The 24008-nt window shown below is 37.1% G+C and overlaps 1 protein-coding gene across 3 annotated transcripts; it reads left to right on the top strand.

Annotated features, from left to right (window-relative positions):
• The first annotated feature begins 5 nt into the window (after nucleotides 1-5).
• Nucleotides 6-23723, top strand: MRPL47 (mitochondrial ribosomal protein L47). Of its 3 annotated transcripts, none has more exons than XM_060099175.1 (7): nucleotides 6-130; nucleotides 3288-3439; nucleotides 3992-4052; nucleotides 7190-7286; nucleotides 19141-19271; nucleotides 21557-21652; nucleotides 23511-23723. In XM_060099175.1, the coding sequence occupies exons 1-7, from the start codon at nucleotides 6-8 to the stop codon at nucleotides 23632-23634; spliced, it is 786 nt and encodes a 261-aa protein (XP_059955158.1). In that variant the 3' UTR covers nucleotides 23635-23723. The 3 variants fall into 3 exon arrangements, with proteins under 3 accessions (XP_059955158.1, XP_059955159.1, XP_059955160.1); XM_060099176.1 differs by having other exon boundaries at nucleotides 11-130; nucleotides 3354-3439; XM_060099177.1 differs by lacking the exon at nucleotides 3288-3439 and having other exon boundaries at nucleotides 42-130.
• Nucleotides 23724-24008: the final 285 nt, after the last annotated feature.

Genomic DNA, 24008 nt, shown 5'->3' with positions numbered 1-24008 from the left:
CGGAAATGCGGTTTGCTTACTTACGCGGAAAAATGGCTACCGCCAGTTTGGCTGTTTTCTGCCGAAGAGTCTCGGCGGCCCTGAAGGCTTCCAGGTCGTTAATAAGTCCTCAGGCCCCTGCTAGCACAAGGTAAGTGATGTGAGGAGTAGGTCTGTCCACTTCTCCAACTTTGGATCTTGTTTGGTTGCCGAGATGCTGAGAAACGCTTAGGGATGGAAAGGCCCCTGGGATGGCTGGGCCCGAACCCACCTACGTGAGGAGTGAGTGACCTTGGAGAAGTCCCCCACCTGCGACATTTCCGTATCTTCCTCAAACATTTTGTTGCCACCTGCTGTGGACCAGGCAGTTCGTGGGGTCTTTAGAAAACCAGTATTTGTTGAACTAAACCTGGAGGTACGGAAGCATCCTGTTCGGCTGGGTGAGTTGGGAAAAACTTCACTGAAGAGCTTTTGGCTGTGGAACTGAAGGCTGTGTCAGGTTTGGATGGATTAAAAAAGGGGTTGGAGGGTGTACTCCCAGAGCCTGTCAAAAAGAGATTGTTCAGTAAATGTTGAGGGAATAAATGAAAGTAGCCAAATGAACGGAAAGCCGCCCTGCAGGTGTGATAAAAGAATATCCTACACGTGTTGGTTATTATTTCTAGAAAGACCGCTTATCTTCTGGACAGATCGATCATTTTTGACGTTATGATGTACGGTTTGCTCCCTTTTATTAGCGTTTGTTTTTAATGAGTTAAATTTTACAAGTAGTTGGGTATGTCATTTTTAAAAAAAATTATTTATTTACTTTTGGCTGTGTTGGGTCTTCGTTTCTGTGCGAGGGCTTTCTCTAGTTGTGGCAAGCGGGGGCCACTCTTCATCGCGGTGCGCGGGCCTCTCACTATCGCGGCCTCTCTTGTTGCTGAGCACAGGCTCCAGACGCGCAGGCTCAGTAGTTGTGGCTCACGGGCCTAGTTGCTCCGCGGCATGTGGGATCTTCCCAGCTCAAACCCGTGTCCCCTGCATTAGCAGGTAGATTCTCAACCACTGCGCCACCAGGGAAGCCCTGTCATTTTTTTTTTTTAAAGGAAGTAATGTATGTGCTCTTGAATCCAGCACATTTATTGGGCATCTCTCAGATAAAGTAAACTTACATTAACCTCAGAGATAAGCAGATTTTTTGTTTTTTTGCAGAGGTTCAGGGGTTGTAACTGGAAAAGTAACAAACTTGAATCAATCGTCTCTTCCATCTCATCATCGTTTTTCCTTAAAAAAATTTTTTGGATTTTTATCATTACTGTTGAATAAATATCTGTTCATTTACAGACACTTTGGAAAATAGAGTAAAGTGCTTTGAAGAAGAAAGTAAACATCAACTATGGTTTTACCATTCAGAGATAAACAGATTTTCTTCTATTCTTTTTAATTTTGAATATATAGACGTACATGAAATTTTAAAATAAAATCAGGATAATATTTACGTATATGCATTTTTGTGTTCTACCCTTGTTTCTCCAACTTTTTATTTTAAAAAATTTCAAGCCAAGAGGAAAGTTGTAAGAGTAGTACAAAGAATAACCGTATACTCTTCACCTATGTTAACCAATCCTCAGCATTTTGTCACATTTTCTATACTTCTTATATCCATGCCTTTATTTTTCTGAACTATTTGAGGCATGTCAGAATTGCAAACATCATGACACTTCAGCATATATCTCCTAAGAACAAACAAGAACACTGTCTTAACCACAATACTACAATGATCACACTGGGGAATTTTTTTTTTCTTTCTTAATTTTTAATTCAGAGTCCAGTCAATGAACATTTATCCTGTTAATTGTCGTGTATCATTAGTCTTCTTTAATCCAGAATGGTTCCTTTTTTCTCTTTCATGATATTGACATTTTTTATAAGGTCAGCCTTTTTAGAATATTCCTTCATTTGGATTTGTCTGATTGTTTCCTCATGATTAGATTCACGTTAAATTTTTCTTGGTAGGAATACAACACTTGTTATACACTTCATTATTGCATTTTAAGTTATTTCCCCAGGTCATTAAATATTCTTTATAAACATGACTTTTAGATTACTGCATAGTAGATTATCATACAGATGCACAATAATGTTTTTAACCATTCCCCAGTTGCACATTTACATTATTATAAGCTTTTTGATATCATATATAATGCTTTAATAGACTTTTTAAAAGTATAATTGACTTACAATATTATATTAGTTTCAGGTGTACAACATAGTGATTCGATATTTTTATACATTACAAAATGATCACCACAATAGACACTTTGATTTATTAATTCCCATCTATGATAATTTGTCTTTTAAACAAAATTTATTTATTTTTTATTTATTTGGTTGCATCAAGTCTTAGTTGTGGCAGGCAGGCTCCTTAATTGTGGCTCGAGGGCTCCTTAGTTGTAGCATGTGGGCTCCTTGGTTGTGGCATGCGAACTCTTAGTTGCAGCATGCATGTGGGATCTAGTTCCCAGGCCCAGGCCCCGGCCCCCTGCATTGGGAGCTTGGAGTCTTAACCACTGTGCCACCAGGGGAGTCCCTCTGATAATTTCTTTAATTTGAAATTTCTAAATTCAGTGGAATTACTGGGTTAAAGGAGGAAGCATTGGGGTCTCTGATGTGTTGCAAAATTAAAGTTCAGAATGTTTTTATCTGCTTATATGCCCACTAGCTGCATATGAAGGACCTAAAAATGTTACCTTAAAATATAATTATGTCGGGCTTCCCTGGTGGCACAGTGGTTGGGAATCCGCCTGCCAAGGCAGGGGACACGGGTTCAAGCCTTGGTCCGGGAAGATCCCACATGCCGTGGAGCAACTAAGTTCGTGTGCCACAACTGCTGGGCCTGCGCTCCAGAGCCCGCGAGCCACAACTCCTGAGGCCTGGGCACCTGGAGCCCGTGCTCTGCAACAGGAGAGGCCACCTCAATGGGAAGCCCGTGCACCGCAACGAAGAGTGGCCCCCGCTCACCGCAACTAGAGAAAGCCCGTGCACAGCAACAAAGACCCAATGCAATCAAAAATAAATAAATTTTTAAAAATACCTTTAAAATACATATATATAATTATGTCAATATATTGGCTCTGAAGTTGCAGGATAGCAACATATATAATGGCATGTTAACAATAATTTCTAAAGCATTTTATGAGTTTATCGTTTCTTGGGTAGAAAACCCAAGTTGGTTTTTTGACACTGTAGATGAGGAAATGATTCCGTTTATTGCTTATAAAATCCAAATGTTGTGAAACTTGAATCACCTGTTTATATATGTTCAGTTGCAGGTTTTCTCTTAGTCTGTTGACTAAGCATACACCAAATGTCACATCTTTTCACCAGTATAGATTACTTCATACCACATTGTCTAGGAGAGGACTGGAAGAATTTTTTGATGACCCAAAGAATTGGGGGGAAGAAAAAGTGAAATCTGGTGAGATACTTGGGTTGACCTATATTAAATAATTTTATTGAACCCCTTGTCATTTTGGGACTATTTATTCAGTTTGGGAATTACTTAAGTGTTTCCTTTTTTGATTTCCTTTGGGAATATCTATTAGAGAAGATTAGAAGGACAGTATAATAGTAGAGTTAACTGTAGTAGAGTTAACTGTTCCTTGGAAGGTTGGCAAAAGGTTTAGAAGAGGAGTAGGTTGAAATTAACTAAAGTGAGGTTTGGGGTTTGTTTTACATTTCATTTTTTTAGAGATAATTGATAATTTATAATGATATTAAGTATTTTGACATTAGACTGTGAAGGTACATTCTATACTAACAGTTTTTGAATGCTATTGCCAGTCACATTACTAATATTTTCATGTGTTATCTAATTTAATCACAAATCCTAATTATATATTGTACTATAATATAATAAAGCTATTACACATTTTATAGATAAGGAAACAGGTTTAGAGAGGTTAAGTAATTTGCCACAGGGCATGTAGCTAGAAAATTATTTCATGCTATGAATTTATCATTTTAATAGGAGCTTCATGGACCTGTCAGCAATTAAGGAACAAAAGTAATGAAGATTTACATAAACTTTGGTAAGTATACTGAGTACATTAACATCTAAGTGTTTGAAGCAGTTGTAGTATAATAATGAGGTATAAACTTTATCTGATGTAAGAAATTAAGTAAAGTGATTTATAGTACTGTTGGTGATATATAAGATCATTAAAATTTTTATAAGTACTACAGAGGTTAAATTACATTATGACAGATGTATCAGAGTTCTTAAATAGTTGGGAGTTTAGAAATTTTACTGTAACTGCTACCAGTCATACTACCACTTTTATACTAAGAATTTCAAAAAACTAATAAAAGAAAATGGGGATGAGTTGGTCACATTTAGGCCTTCTTCCTTTTTATTACCTTTTGCATGGTCTGGAAGCTTTAGCTAATTTGCTTTGAGGAAGAGTATTGGAGGGTGCACTTAATTGGAAATTTGGGTAGGTTTTTCTGGCAGATTCTCCTGATAAATTAGAAAGAATTGAGAGGATTTAAGACAGATTTGCATTGTATATATACATATATAAATGAAGTATAATTGACATAACATTGTATTAGTTTCAGATGTGCAATGTAATGGTTCAATATTTGTATATATTGTAAAATGATCACAATAAGTCCAGTTAATATCTGTCACCATACATAGTTACAAAAAGTTTTTTTCCTTGTGATGAGAATTTTCAAGATCCATTCTTTGAGGTACTTTCAAATATGCAGTACACTATTATTGACTATAGTCACCATTGCTGTACATAACATCCCCATGACTTTTTCCTTTTATAACTGGGAATTTGTATCTTTTGACCCCCCTACCCCCCCACCCCCCCACATTAATCGACTATATTTAGCCCAGAGATATGTTTGTTTGGGCTGCACTGTGTTTTAAAAATTGGGAAGTTTCACACAAAAATAAGGATTTCTGGCTCCTCTTGAATAATCAGACCTGTGATGTTGCAACATTGAACCTGCATTTTTACATGGTGACAGTTGGCTGGTCTAAATGGAGCAGTGCATACCACTTCTTACCCATCTTGTTCTTTCACCATGCTCCCTTTACTCATAATTACTATTTGTCCAGGCACTGTAGTAGGCATTTAACGTTTTATCCCTTGATTTAAAGGGTTATTTTTCATGGCAGATTAAAGAACTGTAAAATGCTTATAAAATCACTAATATTACAGGCTTATTTATGTGATACAATAAGAAATATATATTTTGTCTTTGTCTCTGATCGCTTAACACACAGCTCCTAAATCCCTTGGAATTGCCTGAGTGATATGAGTGTCTTCTAATCAGGCAGCTCTTGGCGGTGGGGGCTGGGGGGTATTGTTGTGTAGCTTCAGGACAGAGGCTGATTGCCAGAAAGGCCAAGGTGTGATTAGCGGTTGGAGCATTCAGCCTCACCACCACCCCCACTTTTGGGGAGGGAGAGAGACTAGAGATCGAGTTCAGTTACCAGTGGCCAGTGATTTACTCAATCGTGCCTGCATAATGACACCTCCATAATAATCCCTAAACAACTAGGTTTGGAGAGCTTCCAAGTTGGTAAGTACATGGAAGTTCTGGGAGGGTGGTGTGCCTTGAGAAGGCATGGAAACTTTGCACCCCTTCCCCATATCTTGTCCTGTGCATCTCTTCCATCTGGCTGTTTCTGAGTTGTATCCTTTATAATAAACCAGTAAGAGAGTAAAGTGCTTTCCTGAATTCTGTGAGCTATTCTATCAAATTATCAAACCCATGGACAGGGTTGTTGGAACCCCCAGTTTGTAGCTGGTCAGTCAGGTATGTGGGAGGCCTGGAAATTGCTGTTGGCATCTGAAGTGTGGGGCAGTCTTTCTTGTGGGACTGAACACTTAAATCTGTGGAATCTGTGGAATTCAGGTGGTTAGTGTGAGGGAGTTGGAAAAGACAACGTGTTACTGTCAGAAGAACCCCTCATTTGGTGTCAGAAGTGTTATGTTTAAAACAGCACAGATTCGTGGTAAAAAATACGTTGTTTTAGGGCCTCCCTGGTGGCGCAGTGGTTGGGAGTCCGCCTGCCGATGCAGGGGACGCGGGTTCGTGCCCCGATCCCGGAGGATCCCACGTGCCGCGGAGCGGCTGGGCCCGCGAGCCATGGCCGCGGGGCCTGTGTGTCCGGAGCCTGTGCTCCGCAACGGGAGAGGCCACAGCAGTGAGAGGCCCGCGTACAGCAAAAAAAAAAAAAAAAAAAAAAAAAAAAAAAAAAAAATACGTTGTTTTAAAGCACGTTTACTGTTGGTTATTCATAAAGGGATAGTTAAGGCAGTTTTAATATTCATCCTGGCTAAAGCCAAGTAATTTATCTTCTGCCATTCCTTCCCCCCAAATTGTCTTCTTCCATACCAAAAAGTACCCCAATTCCTTTGTTTCATTTTCTTTGCCCTCCACATTTATTTCCTTTCCTTTCTTCCAGCTCTGATTCTCAATCAAACTTATTTATTCACAAAAGTCACTCACACTTGAGCTTTACCACCTCAGTGTTTTGATTTCAGTGATTTGATTGTGTTTGCTTTGGTTTCCTTTCCAGCCTAACATATCCCATCTCTATGAAGCTTTCGTTGATCATCTTAGCCAGAAGGAATGTCTCATCTCTCCCACTTAATTCTCCTGGTAGTTGGTGTCTATACCACTGAGTATACCACACCACATTTCAGTTGTGGAGGGAGCATAGTGGGCTAAAAATAGAATGGGTTTTCCACCCAGGGAGTTCAGGATTTGAATTTTGAATTAGCCATGTGCCTCCCAAACCTTACTTGTCTCAGCTTTAGTTTCTTCATTTAGAATGTGTAGATAGTTCCAACTTCAGAATTGTTGTGAGAATTCAGTGAAATAAATGTATATAATGTACTTATTTAGCACATTGCCTGGTGTATAACAGGAACTGAGTAAGTGTTATTTATCTTCCATCTTCTCTCTCCACTTGGAATGTAGGGACTACGTTTTATGCTTTTTTGTAACTCTTCTGGCACTTAATGCAGTATGTGGCACGTGGAAAATTTATTGAACAAATGAGTAAGAATAGATATAGCTCTATATAAAGGATTATTCTAAAGGACTTTTGAGTACAGATCATTAATTTTGATGTCAAAAAAATCACAATTTTATTAATATAAGCACAGAATAGCATTACAAGCTCTGTTTTTTGATATAGGTATGTTCTCCTGAAAGAAAGAAACATGCTTCTAACTCTAGAACAGGAGGCTAAGCGGCAGAGATTGCCAATGCCAAGTCCGGAGCGGTTAGAAAAGGTGAGATTTGTGGGAGGCTGGAGACTGCTGAGTGTGGGATAAAAGCTAAAAGGCGTGAGTGTATGGTTCCTATAATTCTTGGCAAGTAGATTTCTTTCTTTCTATTTCTGCTTGATTTTTAGGAAATTTACAGAGTTATGCAACTATCACTACTGTCTAATTTAGAACATTTCCATCACCCCAAAAAGAAATCTCATGCCCATCTGCTGTCACTCCCATTCCTACCTACAGCCCCCAGCATATGCGTGGACATATGTTTTTATTTATCTTGGGTAGATACCTAGGAGTAAAACTGCTGTGTTGTTTGCTAAATCTGTGTTTGAAATTTTAGGAAACAGCCCAACCGTTTTCTAAAGTACCTGCACTATTTTACATTTCTAGTTCTGGTTTAGCTACTTCTGCACCAACTAGGTCAGATTTGTTTAATGCTTTTTTTTAAAATTGATGTAAAAAACCCATAACAAAACTTATCATCTTAACCATTTTTAAGTGTACAGTTTTTTAATTAAAGCATAGTTAATTTATAAAATTGTGTTAGTTTCAGGTGTACAGCATAGTGATTTAGTTTTATATATATGTATTTTTTTCCAGATTGTTTTCCAATATGGGTTACTACAAGATATTGAACATAATTCCCTGTGCTGTGCAGTAAATCCTTGTTGCTTATCTATTTTATGTATAGTAGTTTCTATCTGTTAATTCCATATTCCTAATTTATCCTTCCCCCACTCCCTCTTCTCTTTGGTAACCATACGTTTTTTTTTCTATGTCTGTGAGTCTGTTTCTGTTTTGTATATAGATTCATTTGTATCTTTTTTTTTAGATTCAGCATATAAACGATATCATGATATTGATCTTTCTCTGTCTGACTTCACTAAGTATAATATTCTCTAGGTTCATCCATGTTGCTGCAAATGGTAGTATTTCATTCTTTATTGTGTCTGAGTAATATTCCATTGTGCTTGTGTGTGTGTGTGTATGTATGTATGTATATACATGTGTGTGTGTATATATATGTATTTGTATATATACGTCACATCTTCCTAAGCCACTTGTCTGTTCATGGGCACTTAAGTTGTTTCCATGTCTCGGCTGTTGTAAATAGTGCTGCTGTGAACACTGGGGTGCATGTATCTTTCCAAATTCGAGTTTTTCTTTTTTCCAGAAGTATACCAAGGAGTGGGATTGCTGGATCATATGGTAGCGCTATTTTTAGTTTTTAAAGGAAAATTTTCTGTAGTGGCTGCACCAATTTACATTCCCACCAAAAGTGCAGAAGGGTTCCCTTTTCTTCACACCTTCTCCAGTATTTATTATTTGTAGACATTTTGATGATAGCCATTCTGACCGGTGTGAGGTGGTATCTCATTTGGTTTTGATATGCATTTCTTCAATAATTAACGATGTTGAGCATCTTTTTGTGTGGCTGTTGGCCATCTGTATGTCTTTGGGGAAATGTCTATTTAGGTCTTCTGCCCATTTTTTGATTAGGTTGTTTGTTTTTTCAATATTGAGTTGTATGAGCTGTTTGTGTATTTTGGATATTAACCTCTTGTCAGTCGCATCATTTACAAATATTTTCTCCTGTTCTATATGTTGTCTTTTCATTTTGTTGATGGTTTCCTTTGCTGTGCAAAAGCGTTTACATTTTGATTATGTCCCATTTGTTTATTTTTGTTTTTATTTCCTTTGCTTTGGGAGACTGATCTAAGAAAATATTGCTATGATTTATGTCTAAGAACATTTTGCCTATGTTCTCTTCTAGGAGTTTTATGGTATCATGTCTTATATTTAGGCCTTTAAACCATTTTGAGTTTATTTTTTCATATGGCGTAAGGGAGTGTTCTAATTTATTGATTTACATGTGGCTGTCCAGCTTTCCCAACACCATTTGCTGAAGAGATTCTTTTCTCCATTGTATAGTCTTGCCTCCTTCATCTAAGATTAATTGACCATAGGTGTGTGGGTTTATTTCTGGGCTCTCTGTTCTCTTCCATGGATCTGTCTCTTTTTGTGCCAGTACCATAGTGTTTTGATAACTGTAGTTTTGTAGTATAGTCTGAAGTCGTAGATTAATTGACTGTAGGTGCATGGGTTTATTTTTGGACACTCTATTCTGTTCCATTGATTTATATGTCCGTTTTTGTGCCAACGCCACTGTGTTTGGATTACTGTAGTTTTGTAGTATAGTTCTGAAGTTTGAAAGGGTTGTACCTTCAGCTTTGTTCCTTTTTCTCAGGATTGCTTTGGTAATTCTGGGTCTTTTGTGGTTCCATATAAATTTTAAGATTATTTGTTCTAGTTCTGTGAAAAGTATCATGAGTATTTTGATAGGGGTTGCGTTAAATCTGTAGATTGCTTTGGGTAGTATGGCTATTTTAACAGTATTATGTCTTCCAATCCAAGGGCATAAGGTATCTTTTCATTTCTTTGAATCCTCTTCAGTTTCCTTTATCAGTGTTTTATAGTTTTCAGTGTATAGGTCTTTCACCTTGGTTAAGTTTATTCCTAAGCTTTGTTTTTTTTGACACAATTAAAAAAATTTTTTTTAACTTTCTCTTTGTGGTATTTCATTGTTAGTGTAAAAAAATGCAACAGATTTCTGTATATTAATTTTATATCCTGTTACCTTGCTGAATTCATTTATTCTTGTGTGGAGACTTCAGAGTTCTCTATATAGAGTATCATGTCATATGCAAATAGTGACAGTGTTACTTCTTCCCTTCCAATTTGGATACCTTTTACTTCTTTTTCTTTTCTGATTGCTGAGGCTGGGACATCCAATACTACGTACTACATTGAAAAGAAGTGGTGAGAGTGGGCATCTTTATTCCTGAATTTAGCAGGAAGGCTTTCAGCTTTTCACCTTTTAGTATTATGTTGGCTGTAGGTTTGTCATAAAGGGCTTTTATTATGTTGAGATATGTTCCCTCTCTACCCACTTTGGTGAGAGCTTTTAACATGAATGGATGTTGCATTTTGTCAAATGCTTTTTGTGCATCTATTGAGATGCTTGCTCATGTGCTTTTTGTCTTTCCTTTTGTTAATGTGGTGTATCACATTGATTGATTTGCCTATGTTGAACCATCCTTGTGACCCTGGAGTGAATCCAACGTGATCATGGTGTATGATCCTTTTTAAGTATTACCGGATTTAGTTTGCTGATATTTTATTGAAATTTTTTGTGTCTATATTTATCAAAGGTGTTGACCTGTAATTTTCTTTTTTTTTGTAGTGTCTTTGGTGTTGGTATCAATCAGGCTACTGGTGGCTTCATAGAATATCTTTGGGAGTGTTCCCACCTCTTCAGTCTTTTGGAATAGTTTGAGAAGGTTTGGTATAAATGTATAAGTTCTTTGTATGTTTGATAGAATTCCCCAGTGAAGCAGTCGGTCCTGGACTCTTGTTTGCAGGGAGTTTTTAAATTACATATTCTATTTCACTTCTAGTGATGATCTGTTCAAATAATCTGTTTCTTCTTAACTCACTTTTGGTAGGCTGTATGTTTCTAGAAACATGTCCATTTCTTCTAGGTTTTTCAATTTGTTGACATACAACTATTCATAGTATTCTCTTATGATTTTTTGTATTTCTGTGATATTGGTTGTTATTTCTCCTCTTTCATTTCTTATTTTGTTTATTTGGGTCCTTTTTTCTGGGTAAGCTTGGCTAAAGGTTTGTTAATTTTGTTTATGTTTTCAAAAAACCAGCTCTTAGTTTTACTGATCTTTTCTATTGTTTTTTCTTAATCTCTATTTTATTTCCTCTCTGATCTTTATTATTTCCTTCCTTCTGAAGACTTTAGGTTTTGTTTGTTCTTCTTTTTCTAATTCTTTTAGGTGGTAGTTTAGGTTGTTTATTTGAGATTTTTCTTGTTTCAGGAGGAAGGCCTGTATTGCTATGAACTTCCCTCTTAGAACTGCTTTTGTGGCATCCCAGTGGTGGTTATTGTCTTTTGTCTTGAGGTATTTTCTGATTCCTTCTTTGATTTCATTATTGACCCATTGGTTTTTTTGTAGCATGTTCTTTAGTTTCCATGTGTTTGTTCTTTTCCCATTTTTCTCACTGTGGTGCATTTCTAGTTTTATACCATTATGGTCAGAAAAGATGCTTGAGATAATTTCTATCTGCTTAAATTTGTTGAGGCTTGTTTTGTGACCTAGTATGTGGTCTATCCTAGAGAATGTTCCATGCATGCTTGAATGCATGTGTATTCTGTTTTTTTTTAATGTAGTGTCCCATATGTCAATTAAGTCCAACTAGTCTGTTGTGTCATTTAGGACCTCTGTTACCTTATTGATTTTCTATCTGGATGATCTGTCCATTGATGTCAGTGGGGTGTTAAAGTCTCCTGCAATTATTGTATTATTGTCCGTTTCTCCCTTTACATCTGTTAGTATTCATTTTATATATTTAGGTGCTCCTATATTGGGTGCATATATGTTGACGAGTGTAATATCCTCTTCTGTATTGATCCTTTTATCATTATATAGTGTCCTTTGTCTTTCTTTATGGCCTTTGTTTTAAAGTCTATTTTGTCTGATAGGAGTATTGCTACCCCACTTTCTTGTCATTTCCATTTGCATGAAATATCTTTTTTGATCCCCTCATTTTCAGACTATGTCTTTCACCGTGAAGTGAGTCTCTCAGGCAGCATATTGTAGGTTCTTGGTTTTTTAATCCAGTCTGCCAATCTGTGTCTTTTGATTGGAGCATTTAGTCCATTGACATTTAAAGTAATTATTTATTAGTATGTACTTTTTTCCATTTTAATCTTTGTTTTCCAGGGGTTATTTTATAGTTTTTCTTTGTTAATTTCTTCTTTTTGTTTTTCCTTTTGTGGCTTGATTATTTTCTTTTGTAGTATGCTTGAGTTCCTTTTTTTTGTTTGCCATGCTGCATGGCTTGCAGGATTCTTAGCTCCCCAGCCAAGGATTGAACCTGTGCGCTTGGCAGTGAAAGCACAGAGTCCTAACCACTGGACCACCAGGGAATTCCCTTGAGTTCCTTTCTTTTTGTTTTTGTGAATCTATTGTAGGTTTTTGATATGTGGTTGCCATATCATAAGTATGGTATGTTGACCCATAACTATATCTAGTTGCTTTAATCTGATAATCATACAAGTTCAAACACATTCTAAAAGATCTACATTTTTATTCTTCCCTCCCCAACATGTTGTGATTTTGGTGTCCTGTTTTACATCTTCATGCTTATCCTTTTGCTGTTAATTGTAGTTATCATTGCTTTTACAAAATTTCTTTGTTTTTTAATCTATGTACTGGCTTATTTAAATGATTTTCAGTCCTTTTATATATTTGCCTCTCCTACTGTGATTTTCCCTTTCCTATAGAGTCTTTCTTCTTTTCTATTTAGAGAAGACCCTTCAATATTTCTTTTAGGGTAAGTTTAGTATTGCTGAATTCTTTTAATTTTTGCTTGTCTGAGATATTCTCTCTCTTTCTATTCTAAATGATAATCTTGCAGGGTAGAGTATCCTAGGTTGCAGGATTTTCCCCTTTCAGGGCTTGAGTATATTGTGCTACTCCCTTCTGGCTTTATGGGAGTTCCCTTGTAACTGACTTTTTGTTTTTCTCTTGCTGCCTTTAGAATCTTCTCTTTATCTTTACCTTTTGCTGTTTTAATTATGATATGTCTTGGTGTGAGTCTGTTTGGGTTCCTCTTGTTTGGGACCCCCTATGCTTCCTGTACCTTGATATCTGTTTCCTTCTTTGGGTTTGGGAAGTTTTCAGCCATAATTTCTTCAAATACATTTTTGATCCCCTTCTCTCTCTCTCTCTCTCTCTCTCTCTCTTCTCCTTTTGGAATCCCTATTATGTGTAGGCTGGAGTGCTTTATAGTATCCCATAAATCTCATCTGTTGCTTTCATTTTTTAAAATTTATTTTTATTTATTTATTTTTTAATTAAAAAAATATTTTTGGCTGTACTGGATCTTTGTTGCTGCATGAGGGCTTTCTCTAGTTGCAGTGAGTGGGGGCTACTCTTTGTTGTGGTGCTTTCATTTTTTTCATTTGTCTTTCTGTCTGCTATTTTGATTGGGTAGTTTCCATTATTCTGTCTTCCAGAGTACTTATTTGTCCTTCTGTGTCATTTAGTGTGCTATTCATTGCTTCTAGATTGGTTTTCATACTGGCAATTGAATTGTCTAATTTTGATTGGTTCATCTTTATAAAGCTTCTGGTTCCTTGTTATAGTGATCTTTATTTTTATTATTTTTATCTGCTTTTATTTATTTATTTATTTAAAATTATGTGTTTATTTATTTATTTTTGGCTGTGTTGGGTCTTTGTTGCTGCTCATGGGCTTTCTCTAGTTGGGGCGAGCAGGGGCTACTCTTCATCACAGTCCATGGGCTTCTCATTACAGTGGCTTCTCTTGTGGAGCATGGGCTGTAGGTGTGCAGACTTCATTAGTTGTGGCACATGAGCTCAGTAGTTGTGGCTCATGGGCTCTAGAGCGCAGGCTCAGGAGTTGTGGGTGAGCACAAGTTGTGTGTGAGCAACGGGCTTAGTTGCTCCACGGCATGTGGGATCTTCCCAGACCGGGGATTGAACCCGTGTCCCCTGCATTGGCAGGTGGATTCTTAACCACTGCACCACCAGGGAAGTCCCTGCTTTTACTGTTTCCATTTTGAACTCAGGGTCTGTAGACTGGTGAGGTCTATTTTATTACTTGTTCTTTCAGAGGATTTCTCTTGTTTTTTTAAATTAGGAGCAGTTCTTCTGTTTTTTCGGTTTACTGAACTTTCTCTGTCTCTGAATTTAGGAAAAACAGTTATCTATTGTGGTCTTAAAGGGATGTTTTTATGTGGGATTGTCCCTGTGTAGACTGTGTCCAGTATTTTTGGTGTGAGGGCTGGTTTTGGATGCCAGTCATGTCCTTCTTAAGAGTACTCATCGTTATTTCCTTGATAGGGGCTGTGACTGGTGTCTAGAGTCTGGGCTGGATGTGAGGCAGGGCTTCCTCTTGGCTCTGTAGCTGTCACTGCCCAGTCAGGGGTGGGGTCTGCTCCCCAGTTGTTGGAGTAGAAGCCTGAGGGTCAGGTTCAATTAGTCTCTGTTGCCCTGGCCCAAAGGAGGTGATTGCTGAAGCAAGTGAGGCTCCTGTGGTCACAGCAAACCTGTGCACCACCTGTGTGGTTCTGTTTGGAAGCATCCCAGGGTCCTATCACTTTCTGTGTTGTGTTTGTTCCAGATCTAGTGCAAGGCTGTGGCGTGGAGTAGGGTGGAGGTTGGGGCATTGTGTCTGCAGGAATTGAGGTGGCTGTGCTACAGCCTGAGATCTGGGCTGCCTCTGTGACAGACTTCTCCAGGACCTGTCTTCCCCAGATCTAGTGCTCAGCTGCACAGAGAGGGCAGAACCAGGGTGCTCTCTCTGGGACACCAAGCCTGGCCTATCTGGGTACTCTTGCCCTGGGCCTGTCTGCCTGAGATTCAGTGCTTAGCTGCTTTGCATTCTTGTGGCCAGTGCCCAATGAGCCCTCTGACTGTCTGCCTGACTAGACACTGCTCCCATGTGTGCACTGATAATAGTCTCTGTGGCTCTGCCCAGATCACATCCCAGGCACCCTGGTCTGTCTCTGCCTCAGTAGACTGAATCTTTGCCCTGATCTCCTGCCAGTCTATGGTGTGGAGTGAGCGAGGTCGGGGCATTAGCCGTTTCAGATTGGGAAGTACAGCAAGACAGCAGCTGTCAGTGCAAGGCTCTCTCAGACCTAATTGTTAGCAAGCCAGCATGCGTGCACTCCTCCCAAGTAGAGTCAAGGCTTCTCTAGCTCTTCTGTCTGTCTCAGCGGATTTCCCACCAGGCAAGGGGGCTTGTCTCCTCGTGCAGGACCCCAGGACTGGGATGGGGGTGCCCAGATTGTGGGTTGATCCACTCCCTCCTTAGAGTGAGGGTCTGCCCATGTGAACCTTCTGTTCCTTACAGATCCTTCCCAGGGGCACAGGTCCTCAACTGATGCCCCTTTTTTTCTGTTCTACCTGGTTACATGGAGATCTTTCGTGCAGCATTGGTTGTGTAGGAGATCTTCTGCCAGTTTCCAGTTAGTTTTCTGTGAGAATTGTTCCACATGTAGATGTATTTTTGATGTGTTTTTTGGGGGGGAGGTGAGCTCTACTTCCCCCTACTCTGCCATCTTGATTCCCCTGCTGTAGCTCAATAATATTAAGTATGTTCACATTACTGTGAAAAGGTCAACTATTATTTAGGTTAGATTTTCTTCATCATTAAAAAGAAATCACTTGGGTTCTTTATTTCCATTCCTAGAGGTAATCAATCCTGTGTGTTTCCTATTCATCCATCAGAATTTCATCAGAATTTTTCTCTGCATGTGCCTGATTATTTTTATTTACACAAATATGGTTATACAGTATATACTCTTCTGAAACTTGCGTCTTCTACCTACTAGTGTATTTTGGAGATTTTTCCGTATCAGTAAGTGCAGAAGATCTGCCATTATTTTTTTCATGGCTGTACATGTTTAAGGTATTTCTTCCATGTAGAGGTTTTATGTTTTATTTAGTTAGATTTATCAGATTGTTTCTTTTTTTCATAGAGTGCTTTCAGGGTCAGCTCTTTATTGATTTTTTTCTGTTTCATAGTAAGTAGTCAGTGAGATTGGAACCCAGCTTTTTGTAATGGCTTCAGTCTTGCTACCTTACCTCAGCTGCTTCAGGTTTCTTTCCCCACACTGCTCACCACCATTAGGACCTGATATTCCTGCAGAGAGTCAAAGAAGGTGTGGGATAAAATCTCAATTATTTACCCTAATTATGGAGAAGGTTATTCTGCTTTTATAAACATTGAGTTAATCATATTTTGGAGTTTTAAAACTTTATTTTGATAAAACATTAGGCTGACAGAAAAATTACAAGAAAAATACAAAGAGGCATCCTTCACCCAAATTCCCTATGTATTTTACCACATTTGCTTTATCCGTCTTTGCCTCCTCTCCACGTAACTACATTTTTCCTCAGCTGTTTGAAAGTTATATATGTGCTATCCCTTTACCCGTAACTACTTTAGTGTATATTGCCAAAAAAACCAAGGATATTTCCTTATATAACCACTGTACAGTTTTCAAAATCAGGAAATTAACATTGATACAATACTATAATCTACAGATCTTACTGAAATTTCATTAGTTATTCCAACATGTCCTTTTATAGCAAAAAAAAAACCCTGGCTGGTGTGTTTTCAGTGTTGTCTCTTGAGTCTCCTTGATCTGATTACTCAGTCTTTCTTTGTGTTTCATGACATTGACACTGTTGAAGAGGATGGGCCAATTTGGGTTTGTGATGTTTCTCATGATAATCATGATGATTGGCAGTAATATCATAGAAGTGATGCTGTATTCTTCACAGTGCATCATATGAAGAGGCATGCAATGTTGATTTGTTCTGTTACTGAACTTGTTAGCATTAGTAATTTGGTTAGCCTGGTGTCAGGTTTCTCCACTGTAGAGTAACTACATTTTTCTTTACATTGAGATCATGTAAATATCTTTTAAACCCTCCAACTTGGACTCATTGGTTTTAGCATCTATTGATGATGATTTTTGCCTCAGTCAGTGATTATTACTGTGATGTTTGCTAAATGGTGATTTTCTAATTTCATTGTTCATTCTACATTATTTGTTAGCTTTCTTCTGTAAGAAAGGGCTTTTCCTTTTCTCCATGTCTTCCTTTCCTTTCCCTTTTCTTTCTTGAGTCATGCATTCAAATTTTATTCAATGAGTTAAAATCCTTTAATATCATCATTCTAGATTTGGCCAGTGTGTTTTCCTTGCCTATATGTCCTCATCATTCTTTGATGAGGAATAGCAAGATATTCTGGATTCATCTTGTACTTTTCCTGCCCCAACCCTGGAATCAGCTGTTTTACAGAGGAACCCTGATTCCTTTGAATGGAGAATGGTATATTTAGAAACTAAGATCTAGGTGGTACATGTTTTCATTGCTACAAAACATTTGTAAAGTAATGTTACTTTATTTTTAGGTATATTTGGCAACTCTTCTTTTAAGGAAAGTTATGCTTTAGAGACTCTTCTAGGTGGATCGGCTGTTTATAAGTAGCACATTGTTTATTTGATGAAAAAGCTTTTGCTATAATGGTGCTGTTCTGATAAGACTTTTAAACTGCAATAATAGATTATCCCCTCTCCCTGCTTTAAAGAATATATTTCAGAGGTGAACTTCAGCCCAGTAAATCATATATGTACTATACTTTCTGAATTAGTAGAATCTAAAATAGTAAAAGTTTTAAACTGAAAGTGATTATAATTTTTTAACCTCAGATACAGTTTTCTCAGTGCTTTGTGACATACTACTAACGAAAATTTATCAAGAAAAGTTTTAAAAGAATTATTCTCAATTTAAGATATAAGCTGAAGCTTCGGAACTATGTAAGGACACTTTTGGCTCTGGGAAAGTTGTAAACTAGAAAAGAAAGCTCTTTGAAGTTAGCTTTTTTGAATGGGGTGTATCTAATTGATACTTTTGATTTTCTTTCTCATCTGTTGGCATGAGCATGAATAATTGGATGTTAACTCTGTGGACTTGGTAGCCATTTATTTTCTATCTTTGAACATGAATAATTGGATGTTAACTCTGTGGACTTGGTAGCCATTTATTTTCTATCTTTGTGAGCTAACATTAGATTTCAGTTAGGAACCTCAGCCCTGACCTTGGGCAGACTCTTTAATGTAGTCAGTCAACAGCCAGGTTTACTGAGTTCCTAAGGGTCAGAGAGCTTTGTATTAGGCCCTCATCAGTGTAGTCTCTTCACTCTTCTAAGTTTGTCTGTCTTCAAGATAGGATTTGTCATTCTTACCCATCTTTTATTTCTCAAGGATTTTGTAGAAATTCATGTAGTGTGAGGATTTAGTGTGGCTTTGAGTCAAGTAGGCCATAAAAGTGCTGAGTGTGAGCTGCATATATAGGTTATGAAGTAGCTTATCTAAATATGTGGCTTTCACATCTCTCTTAGGTTCCACAGCTACCTGGGGAATTATCTTTATAATCTAATACCCCTCCCCTTTTTAGGTTTCTTATAAGGAACAAGTACGTATATGCAGTATTTCATATCTGTTATGATGCTTAAGATAATACACATATATCACTACCTAAAAATGGCTCTCAGGATTTAGAATTATGAAAAAATTTAGCTCACCTGTCATTACAATCCCCAATGTATGAGTATTTATTTTTGAATAAGTATGTATTGCTCAGCCAATATATTATTATGTACAATGTCAAACATAATAGAAATGTTAAAAGAAAGAGATAAAAAATAGAAGTTCTAATGGTATCTTCTTCTGTCTTGATGGATCTTTGTAGATTAGTATCAGGATAGGTTGGTATTCCATTCCCTATAATAGCAACAGCTGCCAAGTAGGTCAAAATTTCTGTATCTGAGTGTTAGGGACACACTAATTAATTAAGGCCAAAACATAGGTTTTAATATTTGAAAAGCAGCTGTTAATCACTTCTTAATAGCTCATTGAGTTTTAAAATGATGAGTCAAATTGGGTCTCCAAAAGGAATCTATGCAAGTGTATCCTACTCCAAACAAAAGTAATATATGGAAATTTGAGCTGAATAGATTTTCATTTAAATGAAACTAAACTAAAAAAATTACAAAACGTGATATTACAGACACCTATGTATATGTATACCCAGCCAGAAAGATTTTTAGGAAATATTTGACAGAATGGTTCTTTGACAAAAAGATTCATCATAGGTTTTCTGTAGCATAGTCATTATGTGTTTTCTTTCTTTGGAATTCTGTCATGTGGTGATTGTTGAAATTATATCTTTCTATTCTCTTCTCAGGTAGTAGATTCCATGGATGCATTAGATAAAGTTGTTCAGGAAAGGGAAGATGCCCTCAGACTTCTTCAGACTGGTCAAGAAAAAGCTAGACCTGGTGCTTGGAGAAGAGATATCTTTGGAAGAATCATCTGGTACATAGTGGCTCTTCTAAGATGAGAGTGAAGTCCCATGCCTCATTCCCCATCCAGCATCTTTTAAGAATATGAGATATATTAGCTGTATGTAATATGCAAAGAGGCCCCCAAACCCCTTTTGAACTTCAGGATATGAATGAAGGTAGCTGTATCTGGTAGCCAGGCATCCCATTCCCATGATTCAGTTATTTATAGGTTCTTTATAATAGTGGTTCTTAATCTTATGTGAATCAAATGACCTTTTAAGAATTTGATGAAAGTTATAGATCCTTCCCCCAGGAAAAAGTTACATATGCACATGTAATTTTAGAGGGTTATAAATCCCATGAAGCTAATTTTAGGACACACCTATCCTCTTTGCCCATTAAGAACCTGGAACTATTAAAAAAGAAGTTCTCCAGGAATAAGGCCACATGAACCGGTCTCAGTTTGCTCCCATTGCCATTAGGATAGGCCCTAGACCAAATTTTGAATAAAATAAACCAGTTTATTTTTATTAAATCTTTCCACCTTTGTGGCATCTTGTCCCCTATGTCCAGTTCCAAAGTCCTGTCAGACGTTGGGAAAGGATGTGATAGTAAACATTCACACTGAGGTATAAGTAATTGAGAAGACCCAGTATATTCTCTCTTCCAGGGGTTTATTTGCATTTGGGTTGAACTACCAAAAGGAAGCATCTTTAGTAAAATTTTTGTCATCAGTCAGCAAGATGAGGAAGGCATTTTGGGTGGTTGGAGACCTTCCCTGTACTCTTGAAATTACACTACAAAACAGCACTTAATGCATTTGGTAGATTCTTTTAATGGAGTTTGCGGTAATGGGGCTGCTTGGAGCCACATTTAGGGGAGTGGCTGTGTTGTCTGTAACCGTGTAATCCAGTACAGAAAAGAGAGGAATTGCCAAAACACCTGCCTAAGAACTTTGATCTATTTTATTTTCTACTAAACTTTATTGGGATTAATCCAATTGAGGCCAGTTAGGAAGGGGTGAGGATACGGGAGAGAATGTGTGTCAATTTTAGAATCCGTAAGAGTGCTATTCTCATTAAGGTTTAAAAATTTTTGCTTTTTAACTTTCCTGGAGTTAAACAAAGTAGGGAACAAAGCAGTTATATCAGGACTTGCCTGGTGGTTCAGTGGTTAAGATGTAGCGCTTCCAATGCAGGGGGCTCCGGTTCAAATCCTGGTCTGGGAACTAAGATCCCATATGTTGCGTGGCCAGGAAAAAAAAAAAAAGCAGTTACATCATCTTTCCAATGTAGCTTATTAAATGAAACATTATAATTCCAATGCCTTTTCCCTAATTTTCTGTTGCATGTTAAAATATTTAAATTAGCCTTTTAAATGCAGAGATTCTTCAAAACATTACATCTAAATTTTTTTTTCTGACAAAAAATCATGTGGCAGTTATATCAGAGAATACTTTTTGGATGTGTCTTTCCCTTGGTTGTTGAAAAATAGTGGTAGACTATCATCCTGACGAACTGAGGGGATTCCTGATGAACTGAGGGAATTCAGTGCCTCTATCTATTCTGCTTAAAGCAGTGTGGTGCATTGCTCCAGTGGCACTGCCTGTCAAATTATATGCTAAATGCCAAAATTACAAAGAGATTGGAACTTAGGCTTCTGATATTATAGATTAATTATGGATTTTTAGAGAAGATTGGTTATATGCCCTGAAATTAATCCTGTTACTTTTTTAATTGAAATATTTTCAAATAAATGTTACAGTATGAATTCACAATTTCCTTTTTTCCTACTCAGCGTTATGATTTTTTTAGGTTATGTTGAGATAGATAATAGATATCTATATCAGTTGGTGCAATTTACTTACATTTTAAAAACAAAACATATACATGTAAATATCAATGTTTCAAATTATGTGTGTGTATACATGTGTATGTGTACATATATAAAATTAGTACACACATATATATGTAGTAAAAGTACAAAATACATCTGGTAATGATACACTCCAGTTTATGGCTAGAAGCTATTGTTATTGTGAAAGTAGAGAACTTAAGCTGTGTCTTTAAACTTTTATATATATATATATTTAAAAGAGTGATCTGAAGCAAACATTGCAAAATATTAACATCTGCAATTTTGCAGTGGATTCATAAGTGTCATATTTAAACTATAAAAATTTTTAAATCTTTAAAAAGCCAATTACATCTCATTTTATTGAAAACATATTTAGTTCAAAGAAGGCTAAAACTCTGTAAAAAAGTGAAAATGTATTAAATGTTTTCTGTAGAGTGATACCTTTTGTTTTCTTGGCAGGCACAAGTTCAAGCAGTGGCCTATACCTTGGTACCTAAATAAAAGATACAATAGAAAACGATTCTTTGCAATGCCTTATGTGGAACGTTTTGTCAGGTGAGCACAAGTACCATTAGTACTAAAATGTATCGTTACATCAGATGACGTGTGTTAAGCTTTTATATAACTAATACATGTTCATTGTCAAAAAACTAGAAAAATCAGGTAAAAAAATTAGTCTTATGTAGTTTCACCATCCAGAAATAGCTACTGTTAACATTTTAATGTATATCTTTTCAAAAGTTTTGTCTTTCTATTCATCAATCTGTTCTGTGTAAGTAGATGATTAAATCTTTTTGGATTGTTAAAAGGAAGGTCCAAATACTTCAGCTGCATAGAATGTGAGCTCATGTTATTGCAGGGCTTGGTGAAATGAAATAAGCAATTGAAGAAATTAACTGCACTGGCTTTTCCTCCTCGCTGTCTCCAAACCTAATGTGCAATTTGATCCTTTTGTCCCTTCACCGTAATAGGTGAAGCTGTAAATAATGTGACTTTAATGTATGAGAATTTATGAATGCAGTGTCACTTTTACAGGCCTTAAATATATTGTTTTTGAAACTACCTTTAGCCTTACCTTCAGAGTATGCAGCATAATCTTCTGGATATTCTTAAGAATAGCAAAACTTTATTCTTTCACATGGGTTTATTTTTTTAAATGGCCAAAATTTAGTTGGAGCGAAGACTGATGAATAGAATGCGTAATCTGATTTCAACTTTGTTTAGTCTTACTTTATACTTAATTTATAAAGTAGCTTATATATTTTGTATATGTATTTTTCTCTCTATCCAAATATAACCCTTGTCTCAAATTTCTGTGACCTCCCCCATAGCACTGGCATATTGTAGTTATTCAGTACCTTTTTTTTTTTTTTAAATATAAAGGCCTTTATTTCACCTTCACTCTGGAATGAGTTTTGCTGAATATAGAATTCTTTTTTAATTTTTTAAATAAATAAATAAATAAATTTATTTATTTATGGCTGCATTGGGTCTTCATTGCTGCGCGGGCTTTCTCTAGTTGCAGCAAGCAGGGCCTACTCTTCTTCGTTGTGGTGCACAGGCTTCCTATTGCGGTGGCTTCTCGTTGCGGAGCACGGGCTCTAGGTGCGGGGGCTTCAGTAGTTGTGGCTCGTGGGCTCTAGAGCACAGGCTCAGTAGTTGTGGCACATGGGCTTCGTTGCTCCGCGGCATGTGGGATCTTCCTGGACCAGGGTTCGAACCCGTGTCCCCCGCATTGGCAGGCTGATTCTTAATCACTGTGCCACCAGGGAAGTCCCAGTACCTGTCTCTTAACTGTACTGTTATATTTCAATTTTAGTAGAGGCTAGGCATCCATGAATTTATCATTTGCAATTTTGATAATTCGAAAGTGACCTTAGAAGTCAACATAATTTAGCTGAGGCACAAAGGCCTAATGCCCTGGGATGCTGATAGGTAGAGGCAAACCCAGAGTGGCTAGTCCAGCTAGCACGAAGCGTCATCTCTTAGCATGGCTTTATTCTCAGTTGTGGGGAAATGATGTTGGACTGAGTGCTATTTGAAATTAGGGAATTCCTAAACATCTCAGGATGTATCTCTTTAAAATATCTAATGTATTCAATAAAACTACATTATTTCTAAAAATAAAGGAGAAAGCCCAGTCTGTTAGAGGCTCACAGGTCTGTTCTTCCTTTCCAGTCAGGAAATAGGAAGGAGAATTGGTGTAGCGTTACAGATGCTTTGATTTCATGTTTATCTTTGACTTGTGTAGGTTTACAATGATTATTCAAGTTTAAATAATATACATTACACACCTAATACAGAGATGGGCATGATTGAGGCCTTTAAGTGACTGATTTGGACATATATTGACAGTACCGAGTAACAGGGAAATAGTTTTGTATAAATTGCTGTTATGCTTTTATTTACCTAGATTGAGAACTGAGAAACAAGCCCGCATCAAAGCAAGGAAGAGAAGTTTAGCAAGCAAGAAAGCAAAGTTTCTTCAGGAAAAGTTTCCACATCTTTCTGAAGCCCAGAAGTCAAGTCTTGTCTAAGATATCTGAGCTCTTAATTTACCATCTTGTTTTTCTTGGATTACAATCTGTATACAAAAGTAAATACATATTAAGTGGTTTATAAATAACTTGTGTTTTTAGTCAAATGACTGTCGACTGTTTTAAGTGTTATTATGGCATGCTAAACCTGGAAGTGGTCAAAATCAGGTATAAAGTTCAGATTAAATTCCCATTTTATAAATTCTGACATCTAAGCAGGCTTTTAATCGCCTGTATCGTAGAGTGGGAAAGTGATATCAACTGCTATAGCAAAGGCAATAAGGTAAGTTTGGAATTCAGGTAACCTTTTTACTACGATTGTTACTAGATGTAAAGGGGCTGTGGAATCTACTGTTAATAAACAGTGAGTACTT

This window comes from Mesoplodon densirostris, chromosome 5 (genome assembly GCF_025265405.1).
Source record: "Mesoplodon densirostris isolate mMesDen1 chromosome 5, mMesDen1 primary haplotype, whole genome shotgun sequence".
In the NCBI taxonomy this organism is placed as follows: Eukaryota; Metazoa; Chordata; class Mammalia; order Artiodactyla; family Ziphiidae; genus Mesoplodon; species Mesoplodon densirostris.
This window is presented reverse-complemented; position numbering and strand designations above follow the sequence as displayed.

Coding starts and splice junctions, on each gene's coding strand:
- MRPL47 (XM_060099175.1), top strand. CDS start 6: ATGCGGTTTGCTTACTTACGCGGAAAAATGGCTACCGCCAGTTTGGCT. Junction 7,287..19,140: donor GTCCGGAGCGGTTAGAAAAG/GTGAGATTTGTG, acceptor TTCTCTTCTCAG/GTAGTAGATTCCATGGATGC. Junction 19,272..21,556: donor ATCTTTGGAAGAATCATCTG/GTACATAGTGGC, acceptor TTTTCTTGGCAG/GCACAAGTTCAAGCAGTGGC.